The sequence below is a fragment of the Chrysochloris asiatica genome, unplaced genomic scaffold (genome assembly GCF_000296735.1).
Source record: "Chrysochloris asiatica unplaced genomic scaffold, ChrAsi1.0 scaffold00283, whole genome shotgun sequence".
Classification (NCBI taxonomy): Eukaryota; Metazoa; Chordata; class Mammalia; order Afrosoricida; family Chrysochloridae; genus Chrysochloris; species Chrysochloris asiatica.
Window position 1 is genome coordinate 210,516 of NW_006408801.1, and position 12,474 is coordinate 222,989.

General features: G+C 40.3%; 1 protein-coding gene across 1 annotated transcript in view; it reads left to right on the forward strand.

The window, feature by feature from the left end:
* Positions 1-12,474, forward strand: part of ZNF407 (zinc finger protein 407) — a 450,972-nt gene that overhangs the window by 5,155 nt on the left and 433,343 nt on the right. Inside the window, exon 2 of the mRNA XM_006874544.1 lies at positions 4,562-4,676. Coding sequence (XP_006874606.1) covers positions 4,562-4,676 — 115 coding nt within the window. The remainder of the gene's footprint in view (positions 1-4,561; positions 4,677-12,474) is intronic.

Here is a 12,474-nt window from a genome sequence, read left to right on the forward strand (position 1 = left end):
ATCGCAAGTTTTTTTGTGTGGGAAATGCCTAAGCCATTCTAAATTTATGTAGAAATTCACGGCGCTGTTTCTATAAAGCTGCCATACATTCTTTATTTTAAATAGACAGCTTTTCTAAATCACTGTGCTCTGCTTAGACAAGCTCTGTCTCCATGGTTGAATTTATGAGTGGATTTGAATAATAAATTCACATTTCAATGAACATATTTTCATTAAAACTGTAAGGTTTATTTTACTGTACTTTTAAATAATGGCTTATTATTGAAGCTATACTTTAAATTCATGCAGTTTTTGAAACTTAGTGCATGGTTACAAGGAGGAAGACAAAAGAGTATCAAACATTATGAATTAGTTGAGTGTGATTAAAGAGAGATCAAAGTTTTTTTCATTGAAGAAAGCCACAGGACCACCTCTGTGAAGCACAGCGAGGTGAGTGTAAACAGGGTAGTGGTTCTCCGGCAGTGAAGGTAACGCTCAGGTCCAAGTGCATTCTCAGTACTACCGTCAGCACTGTGCTGTGCCCACTTCTGCCAGTGACCCAGCTTTAGAAGTCAGGCTCCTTCACGTGTGTGGAAGATAGGTACTTTCTTAAAATGCCCTCTTAAAGGCAGATAAAACGGAATAAAACGAAAAGGAAGATGCTAATGGAGCTCTTTTTAGAATTCTTTATGCAACTGTCTGGTCAAGACATGTTGCTTATAATTGATGTGTCCATTACTTGAATTCTCTTGTAATTATAGTCAATAAGTCTTGTAAATGTGTTAAAGCTCACTAAAAGCATACAAATTCAAGAACAGAGTGAGGCTAATAATTTAAAATAATCAATGGAGGCATTTCAGCACTTAATTTCCCTTGTGTGTTGATAGCTGATCATTCTTTATCCATTAAGATTTATTTAGTCGTTTACAATGCAAAATAGGTTTGCACTGGTCACTGGTGCCATTTGAAAATGTCCACCAGGTTAAGTGCAGAGCGTAGTCCATTAGTCTTCCTTGACTATATGTATTAATTGCATTTAAAATCAAGTTAATGTGGATGTGAAAGTGAGGGAGCTATCAATATGTGACAGAGTAACCCTGCTTATAGAAGTGACATCACTGATTGTAACATTTAGTAAAAGTTAGCAGACTTTCTAACATCTCGCGTTTTTATAGTGCTCTGAGACGAGCCCTGTGCCTGCGTGCACAGCGCCAGCCCACCATTGCGTGTGGTGAAGTGCTGTCCAGCTTTTTCTCCAAGTTGGTTTTCTTGAGCACCTTCACACGGACCGCCCCTCTGACCCTCCACTAAGGAGAGATGCAGACACGGTCACCAATGGGTAACTGGGGAAGGCTTACTCTGCCAATCCCGGTGTCATATTTTCGAACTGACTCTAGGGCGGCTAGAAGTGCTCCTTCCCATCCCAGTGTGTAAGAGCCACTCTGAGAAACACATGGATCCTAGTTTAGGACAAGGCCTCCCCCAGTGCTTCCTGGGACCTCTGCCTCTCCTCTCCTATAGATCCTCTCACATTCGTGGTGGCCCCCTCTCCTGTGTATGTGCTAGGGGCGTGGACTCTCAGGAAGCCCGGCAGGACTGAGGACATGGCCGGGAAGCATTGAATCAGCGGCTCCGTGGACTTGGACTTGATTCCCTTAAGACCTAAGCGGGGGTTAACAGTGTTCACGTCACACCCAGGGATGCCTAGCCTTGGCTCATCACTGGCTATTGAGAGGCGCCCGTTAGGGTGGCAAGACTTAAAGTCCTCGGAGATCTTTTGGCAAAGTGATAAGGTGCCAGAAAATGAGCCTTTTTCATTTTTTCCCTTTTAAAGGCCAAATTAAAGCAAACAGAAACACCTGCTGAAGATGATGTGCTTCCAAGGAGGGCGACTATTTAAAGTCATGTTGAAAGTTTATAGTTATCAAAATATGCCCGAGAAAAAGAAATACATGGTTTTATAAGTTTTGCCTTATAAATGGTATGCCAGGATTGCTTTTGGAAAGCAGATAGCAAAGTTAAAACTGAAATATTGTTGGTTTTAACAAACGCCCCCAAATATTTTTTTTGTCTTATATAGATCAATATTGCCTCTAGTCTGCTAGTATTGGAATGTTTATGGCACAGACAAGAAATATAGTCAAGACCTCCCTGATTTTAGGGGGAAAGCGGTCAGCAAAATCTCTTCCTTATTTGTGGTCCACACTGCACAGTGGTTACTCAGGCCTGGGGAAGATTGAGTTCCCCACAAAGGAGCCGTGTTCAAGTATTGGAAGATCCCAGAGGTCCGCTGTTGCCAGTCCTTTGTGAAGCCTGTGGTGACAGAAAGAGGAACTAATCTGGAATTTAATTGCCACATGAGGAAAATGAAAAGTTAAATCCATTAGATACATGAAATCCATTAACCAAAATTGTCCTACAAGTATTGGGAGAACTTTATCTTCTTTGTTTGGACTCTTGGTATTATTGCTAATTAATAATGTCCTAATTACTTTATTATTGGAGTGCATTTTAATTTTAAGTGCAGGTAAATTGGTTCCTGTCAGTAGTTTCCCCCTTTTCAAAAGCCCCTTTATGGAGTTCTGTGTTGATATGAAATATATTCACAGCATTGATAGGTTTAGTTTTATCAGAATCATTTAAATAAACTGTAGTTTCTAATGTGATTGATAGAATGTGATTGCTGTACGCTGCAGTCGCAACCTGCTTGTGACATTTAAACATCTAAAGCTGACGAGATGTAACCGTTCAGGTGCTAACTATATTTTACATCTACTCCTAACAGTAGGAATGGGAGTATTAAGAGCTCTGCCTTCATTGTCATTGAAGTGTGAAATAGGCAACCTTGTCTGCCAGTGCTTAGTTCTGTTGACTTTTTTATTTCTGTGAGAAGATGAAAATTAAATGCTTCACTTTTTTTGTCAGCTTTTGGGAATTAAATTGAAATTTAGGACTCTAAAATTTTTTACTGAGTGCTTCAATTTCAACAAAGTATTCTTGGAGGATTTTTTCCCCCCTTCCAAGGGCATTGCACAAAGGTTCATTGATCAAATATGATTTATTGCAGTTTTTTTTATCTGGATTCCTTTTGTATTTTTATTAAAGTTCACATATTTTATATGATGTCTACCTATATTAGAAGAGGTCATTCACCAAATATGTACTAGGTATGATACGAAAAATCTGGAAACACTGTGCAGATTTTGAACTGTGATTTTTATGGTAGCGATGTGTGTTTTAGAGTTGTTGTTAAGTGCTGCCGAGTTGATCCTGACTCATGATGATCCTGTGTAGGGTTTCTGAGGAGCGGATGGTGAGATTGAACTGCTGACTTTGCTGTTCAGAGGACTTTGCAGTCCAGCGCATGAACCCAGAGCTTCCCTGACAACCCCACCCTCCCCTCCCCACACTCTTTCCCCTTAGAGTTAATAGTTGGGAAGTTAGAAGGTGGTATGTACCTGTTACACTCTAACAGTATTGTTTCTTAGTAACGCACTTACTAAGTAGCTACAGTTGCCATGTTGGAGTTACAAGCTATCTGTTGCTGACAATACAAATAACTTTACTTCCTTAAGAAATTATTTAAAAAAAATTATTGATGGTTTGTGTTGTGTGTTTAAAATTGTTTTTGAAAGAAATAATAGCTACAATGTCAATACTTCTAGTTTGCAAAACAGCACAAAATTTTGACTATAAAACAATCATAAAAACAAAACATATTCTCTACTGTATCTCAATATATTATATGCTATTCAAATAGCAGGGTCATGACCCATTTGGGATAAACGGCAGACAAATCTGAAATGACATTGTTAATGTAAATACATTCAGAACCAGAGAAATATCAGGAAACTAAGAAATTGATTGTATGATAAATATACTTTCAAAAATCCTGTGTGCATTTGTGCTTTTAAAGTGCCCTATTTTAAATGTTGAGTGACTTTAAAGTATATTTGTATGTAGTATAAGAAAAATATTCACGATCATTTAGCTCACCTCAGCTGTTTGAACTGCAGGTCGGTGGTTAAAGCTCACCAGCTGCTCCTTGGAAACCCTATATAGGGTCGCTGTGGGTCGGAACTGACTTGACGGCACTTAACAACAACAACAACGTCACGTAGTTCTGCTCATTTGTATAACTTTTGACTTTAAATTTCCAAAATATTATTGAGCATTATGAACCTTCTTCAGAAGAGTCAAGTCTCGTAGGTGGAATAATCATGGAATGCTGGTCTACTCAGAGGATTCCTGGTAGTACAGCCATCAAAGTGCTTGGCAGCTAATCAGAAGGTTGTTGGTTCAAATCCACCAGCCACTCCTCAGGGGAAAGATATAGCAGTCTGCCTTCATAAGAGTGGCCACCTTGGAAACCCTTTGGGTATGGAGGGTGAGTCAGAATCCACTGAGGGAGACCGGGCTGGGTTTGGTCTATTTAAAGTGGTAAACAAATGCAAGTAGTCTGTTTTGGGGACGGAAGATTCTTGATTAGATTAAAGGTATGATTGACGATTTAGGCCCCCTTTAAGATGTTCAGTATAGTATTACTCAAATTCAAATCATATTTTATGTTAACTTTACTTAGGATCGAAACCATTCAAATGCAAGATATGCCATTTTGCCACAGCTCAGCTTGGAGATGCCAGAAACCATGTGAAAAGGCACCTGGGGATGAGGGAGTACAAGTGCCATGTCTGTGGGTGAGTAAACCGGAGCCCTCACTGCCCTGAGCCAGATGGCAGCGTGCTGGGGGACCCATTGTTTCCCCACGACTCAAAACTGAGAGGAGGAAGAGTGGTGAAAAAGAGGCGCGTGCACGCGCGTGGCCTCTTTCCTATTGTTATGGTAAATTCCTTAAATACAGTTATGACATTCTTTCCCCACTTCTAATCCTGCACTGAAGATGAGCAATTTTATGGGCTGCAAGGTCAATTTGAACCTGTAATCTGTAAATTGACTAAATTATAGGATGTTCATTCACATTGCCAGAGAGAACTGTAAATTCCATGAGTTGTTGTCAGGTGCCGCTGAGTTGGTTCCGACTCATTGCGACCCACCTACAACAGAACGAAGTACTGCCCGGCCCTTCACCCTCCTCCCAGTGAGTGGGGCTGTTGGAGCCTACCGATTCCATCGAAAGACATGAAAAATACAGAACGTAGCTTTAGGAATGTAGGCACATGCGTTTTTTTTCCCCTTCAGCTATCCTGCTTTAATTTTCTTCGCATTAATGGGCCTTTGGTTCCATTGGACACATTTTATAAGAGGAAAACCATAAGACTTAATTTCAGACAGCTGGCCGCTAATTATTGCAGAGATGTCGCTTAAAACACAGTGCATAATGTATGTTTTTGTATAACTTTATTTCAAAAGATGTTGTTTTCCTTTTCTTAGCTAATGGTTATTTCCTCTGAAGAATCATTCATAATGTTTAATTGTCACTCAGATGTGTTGCATTTAATAGGAAGCACTGAGATGCCTAATGCAAAACTAATTAATTTAGCGGAAATGTTTAAAAGGTTTTAAAATGCCGTGACATATATAGTATTTTGTCAGACTTTCAGAGTTGGAATCTTAATTTCTTACATCTGATTAAGAATATATTTTAATGTTTTTATGCTAGAGAAATGAACTCATAAGTGCATCACACAGAAAAATCTTTTCTGTGAGACCTGAGAAACCTGCACTTCTTAATGGCTAATTCACATAATAGTGCGGGTTCAGTGAAAAGACACAATGCTGTACACATGTTGTACTAGCGTTCTGTTAGGAGAGGCCCTGCCATGCACATAGTTTCCAAGTCAAAGGCAGACTTTGCTTATGGTTGGACAGTACATTTCATCCCAGGCTGCAGTTGCATTTCTTGACCCTTAAGATAGTTTCACAAATAACTTTGCAAGCAGTTTTATTAACCATGGCCCATGATTGATTCCTTGGCAGGATTGATGGCTCACTGACTTGCAGCTAAAGTAAATGAAGATGAACCTTTGCCCGAAAGCGCCCTGAAGATCAGTGGCAGAATGAGTTTTGTTACTTCTGATTTTAGCTGCAAGGGTCAAGTGCCAAATGGTTCATTTTAATTGCTCTAGGCCTTGGGATTTTCACAGATACCTCATTTATTGTTTTGAGCATGTGAATTATAGGAAAGAAGAAGGCCCTGACTCCCTTGGACACTGGCTGTTAGATAGCAGTCAGCAGCTTCTCCCCCATCTCTGTGAACTAAGGAAACAATTGATTCATTTGTGCTAGGGTCACTAAAACCCTGGAAAGAAAACATGAAGCTTTCCAGAGCACAGTTTCTGATATATATAGCATCAGCAGCAATGCCTAATTGATCGGCTTTAATCATCACTGTGAGTCAAAACCAACTTGACAGGACTTAACAGTAGCATCAACATACTGGACGTAGCTAATGACTTACCACACACAACTAAGCATTACTCCACTCGTTTATGCATTTGATTCCCAAGATACTGAATTACAAATAAGTATGCTTATGTTGAGTGTTAGTTCTACTGCTATCATTGAAGTTTGTATGTGTGTGTATATATAATAAATAAATAAATTCTAGGTCCCAAAATTGTATCTCCTAGAATCACGCTAGTCATTGAATTTTACTGACTGATCTATCATTTCCTTTACTTTTTAAAAATGAAATAGGATTTTCCCAGTTAATATCATAGTGCTTTAAACAGGGTGGCTGTTGCCACAATGAAGATAAAAGTTTGGGAGCATTGAAGTAGCCTGAATGCCAACCATTTGTTGTATAGTTGAAACAGGGTAGTATTACGTTAGGTTCTCTGTAATGTGAAGTGGAATGTCCTGTAGACTGTTCTGTATTTTGTGCTTCAATGGGACTGGCCAGTAGGGAAGTTACAATTTAAGTGGAAAACATGTTCAAAGGCCAGGATTGGCTGTGAGATGAGTGGTACCAGAGGCCTTTGGTGCATTACCATCCCTGACATTGTCAATTCATTATCCCTGATGGCTAAATCATCTCAGAAATGCTCAGTGGACCTATTAGTTCCTCAACATAAGCAGCTCACGCTGCATTTCTTCATTAGCTTTAATTGCTATAAATTTTACCTTTTAAAAAAGCATGCTTTAAAAGGTGAAGTGATCTTTCAGCAACATTAACTCTGTAATTTTGTCACAAACACAAGTCCTGCACCGTGTGTGCTTTTCTACAGCCATGCATGTCTTAGTGACTTGAACTTAGTGTCTTTGAGAACTTGAAGTGATTTTCCAAACAGCCCTGATTGAGTAATGGTAGATGAAGAGTGGGGCAGGCACATGTTTAAAGTGAAATGATTTCTCATAGCATTGTATTCTCTTTTTCTCATAAAACTTGTTTTTCTTGGAAAACCTAATCTTTCATGGTGAAATGGATGAAGACATTTAACTTGAAGACTTTATCCAAATGCATTTTGGTGAAGTGAACTGATTGCTAATGTTTTAAATTATTTGACTTCTTTTTCATAGTGTTCTCGTTCTATGTAAGAAGATTTAAGTGCTCATTAACCATATGTCTTGTGGGGTGTTGTTTTTTTGTTTTTTTTTTTCCTCTGCTAAGGCTTAGTTTTAGGGTTTTCCTTAGCAACTTCCTTAATAAAAAACTGCCTTGTGCACTCTCACACCTACTGTCTGATCCTAAGCCAGTTATCTTAGTGTCTTAAAGATCACTTTGAAGATACCATTTTCCCTTCACTGGCAGGTCTTAGCTACGCCTTACCTATCATGGACTTAGGTTCCTTTGACATCAGCAGCTGAATGCATTAGACAGCTGGTTCCAGCTGAGTAGCGAGGAGTCAGAGTTCCAGATTTCGGTGTTCGTGTGCTCACGTCACAGGGAAATGTCACAGGTGGGGGGACATTGTTGTACACTTGTTGTTTGAAGTACATGTTCCAGCCAGTCGTTGTACCTTCACTTTTAGGAGAAGCAGGTTTTGAGAATGTTTTTCTTCAATCTGACTGTGTTCTCAGGAGGACCACTATCGACTATAGACTGTTCCGGCTCGGGGCAGGGAGTTCACATGAGAATCTGGTGCACACCTGACAGAGGACTTCGTGGGGGATGAGGAGACATCAGAGAAGGAAGGCATCACTAGCTAGGCCTGACCACTTTTGTTGGGAACATGTTTAAAAATAGGTCCACATATTTTTACTAAATCCATGGTATTTACCTTTATGTTTTTAGCAGTCAAGAGCTTTGAAAAGCTCCGTGGTTTAATAACAATTATGTTGTTGTTGTTGTTATGTGCCGTAGAGTCGGTTCTGACTCATAGCGACCCTGTACAGGGTTTCTGAGGCTGTAAATCTTTACGGGAGCAGAAAGCATCATCTTTCTCCCACGTAACAGCTGGTAGTTTCGAACTGCTGACCTTGAGGTTCGCAGCCCGATTCGTAACCACTATACTACCAGAGCTTATAGACACCATGTTTTGCTAACTTGTTACATAATTGTAATTGTTTTGGTGTGTATGTGCATGCATATCAACGTGGAGCCATCTAAGCATGGAGATAAACCAGCACCCATAGGAGGCTCTAGCAGGAGGGCCTTTGTGTCTGTGCAGTGCTTTGTGGCCAGCCCACATTTCTCCCGTATGCTGACCTTTGTAGCTCTATGACATGGTTCACCCTAGGAGATCGTTTTTATGAGATTTTGTTTATTATTCTCATTCGACAGACAGAAACTTGAGGTTCAAAGTATTTTTCTGTGATGCGCTTAAATTATGTAACTAGTAATGTCATTTTGATTACCCCTTTCATTTGATTTTTAAAAAAATTAGTTTTTTGTTCTTTCTTTTGGTGGTATTGTTACTGCTTTAATCTGCACATATTTTTCTCTATAGATTGTGCATGGATATAGAATAGATTATTGGGTTTCTGCAATAGCTGTAACGGGTCTCTTTCTCAACACCTCCCCTGCCACCAACCACTTGTGTTGTGTTAGTGTCTTGCTGAGGTTTCTAAGCCCTTGCAGAGTCTTTTACGTTAATATTCTGGTGTTCAGTCTCATCCTTGTAGCTCTGTTTCTGTTTCACTTTTCCCGTTTATAAGTGCTGGTTTAAATAATTCTATTTTCTTTCTCACTCTTCCTTATGTGTTGATAATTTATTGTGTTCTACAAGATGAATGTGCTGTAGGAATAATAGATCTGGATGAGAGGGTCAGATGGATCATCGCAGGTCATCATTTTTGCTTTTCTATAGTAGCTGCTTTTTGAAAGTTAGTAGAAAATGAGTCCATGGGCCCAGGGAAGGAGGATTGCAGTACCTGTACCATTACTCAGGAGAACAGACCCCAACAGGTGTGGTGATGTAGGCCTTGCGTCCCCAAGTGATTTCCGTACATCCAGTCCTGACTCTCAGGTACACAGTGAGTCAAACACCTGAATAGAATTTACCTGATTAGAAGAGAATAAGGGCATCTTCCAAACTTGTCACCTCTGGGTTCCTGCAAAGATTTCTTGACATTTTTCAGTTGTATATTAATATGCATATAACTGTTTATTCATAGTTGGTTTAAGAGACCTTAAATAGAAAGTTACTAATGCCGTAAAACTCTCTCTGTGTGTGTGTGTGTGTCTGTGTGTGTGTGTGGCATTGCCTAGTTTTTGTGCATTAGAAGGGATCTCTATGTAGATGATTATAATGTCACTTTCTGACCTTTGCAGCTTGAATAATTGTAAATCATTGCTTCCTAACGTGTCAGAGAATGTCTGTACGAGGCAATTAAATGGCAGAATATAATAGACCAAATTATTGCCTGTCATGTTTTCAACAACACAGTTAGGATTTGAGTTACACTTAATCATTACGTGCATTAGCAACTTCATTGGAATCCAGCTTCAGGCTGAGCATGAAATACATTACATTATTTAAACCTCTAATGGTACAAGTCATTTATTTGTGTTGAAGTGTACAACATGCAGAGTTTCATAAAGCAAGGAACACTTGAGAGCTTAATTTATCCAAATCAAAGTCTAAATGCAGATAAACACAAGTGGCAAAAATTAGTAATTTTTATAGGCTGGAAATATTTAAAAATACATGGTTGTGGGTAATTGTAGGCAGCAGGAATAAATTAAAATCACTATTTTTAGTCTGTTCTGAGAACTAAAGCTGTGTATACCTAAATCATTAAAAGCACCATGGAATTGCATTTTTAGCTGAACAATTAATTACACCCATCATATCTGCAGATGTATCCAAATAAAATAAGTATTTGCTTCAGCTGGCTGTTGTGTTTAAGAGATATACATAGAAAAAGTTTGTTTTAGATGGTGTAATGAATTCTGCCTGCAACAGGACAGAGGGTGGTATCTCTCAATCTCATAAAACACATTTAACATAAAAATATGCCCTCACTCTCAGATGATGCATTGCATTTTGTATGCATACAGTGTTTGAACATTTGTGATTTAATGATACACTTTCGTCTTTAGTTTGAAAACTTTGCTCCGCAATGATTGCTGCTTCCCTTGCTGTCGGTGAGGGCCCAAGAGGAACAGTGCTCGGCTGGTCTTAGGATGTTAGAATCCATGAGGCATTCATAACATAGAGAATAGGCATTGCTTTGTGTTTTCTTATATACAGCATCATGTAATTTGGTTACAACATGGAAGTAAAAAACATTCTTATTAGATATGATTCTTAAGTGTTTTCCAGTAAATTGGGGTTCCATGGAGAGAGGAGAGTTCCTGTATCACCCTTCATACTCTGCTGTACTTTCGGTGGAAATAGTTCCTATTTTGCCTTAAAAGACTAAGGTCACGACTCTTCTAAGACCTGTCCGTTTGGAATAGAATCCACATTAGCCTTTAAGGTCTTTTCCCCGCGGAAAAGTCATAGAATTCCGTGTCTAGCTTCCTTCTGATTTTCGTTTGAACCCTAGTGGTTTGGTGGTGATTTCAGATCCTGCTGTGGAGGCCAGCAGAGCTCTGAGCACCCCTGACCCCGCAGGAGGCCGCAGGACGCCCTTTGCCGGGTTTGCTGTTTATCTTGGTAACCTTTTGTCTGGCCCCCCTTCTCCTTCTTGTGCGAGTCCTTTACCTGGTGAGTTGTGAGGTGTGAGGCGTTAGCTCTGATTTGTCCAAGAACTAGCAGGACAGCAGGGAAGCAACAGCACGCCTTCCTTTTCCTGTGGCCAACAGCTGTGGGACAGGAGGGAGTCAGAGGATGCCCAGTGATGGGGCAGCCTGGGGAGCAGGAGGAAAGGCAGCCTCGAGGCCGGCCGATGATGCTTCAAAGGATGACGAGGGATTCCTCAGGCATATTTGGAATTTTTCATAAGAGCAGAAAAAGGGCCATTGGGAATGGCATGGCACCTGAAGAGACCTGCCGAAGACTCCTGGAGTATGAGTGACTAGAGGGGGTGAAGTGAGGGATATATTTAGACTTCAATAAAAATTCATTCACCAGCAGTGCGTGCCAGTGCGAAGTTAGTCTTTAAGGTTAGAAAGATCACAGACTTGCTTCTAATGGGTAGAGAAAGCTCAGGCAAGGGACTGTCCGAGTCTTTCAGGGTGATTCAGACAGTGCTCATGGGACAGGTAGCATCTGATGTGAAGTTGAATGGGTGACGGGCAGATAGACAGAGAGACCACCTGAAGAACACACTGTTCACCCCAAAGATCAGGCTATGGTCGACCTGAAGAACACGCTGTACTCAACCCAAAGAACATGGCATGGCCAACCTGAAGGACACTCTGCTTACCCCGCAGAACATGGTTTGCTTAGAAACTATGAGGCCCAACACTGCCTGGGGCTATGTTGAGAAGCAAGGGACACTTTCAGCGTCTGACATTGGTTGAGGTAGGCAAGGGCAGGTCACAAAGCTGTGCTTTGCTAAGGAGGGGAATTCTGGTCTCATCATCTTTTTTTCTGTTTCCTGGAGTGTGCATCAGCAGGAAGTGGAAAGCCTGCTGGAAGTGAACCTTCAGTCCTGAGACAAAGGGTGTGTGAGTTGGAGATGGGAATTATTTTAAGAACAATTCATTTTTTGTAATTCTAATTAGGGATGCTATTGATTATAGATAATTGTAATGAAAACAGGTTCCATATAACTGAATGCATGATTGTTCCAAATAATAATGAAAAGGACAGTACAATTAGATGACTGCTACAGATACCCATGGAGTCTGCTAAAGCTCAGGGTCAGCAGTTCAAACCTACCAGCCGTTCCTCAGAAACCATAAATGACTCGACAGCACTTAACAATAACTCTAGTTTATGCTCACATATAAGCAGTCTGTGTAAAACAGATGCTATAGGTGTTTTTCTCTAAGTGATTCATTTGGATGAGCAAAGCAGGACAGGACATCAATAGTTTACCACCCTCTAGTCTTTAACGCACATTGTCGTCATCAGGTGCTGTCACGTTGGTTCCGACTGTACAACAGAGTGAACCTGCCTCACAGACGTTGCTGTGCTTGCAGACTTACTTGGTGTCCCTTCAGTGGTTTGTGTTTTTGTCTCAGTATTCTACCAGCATGCC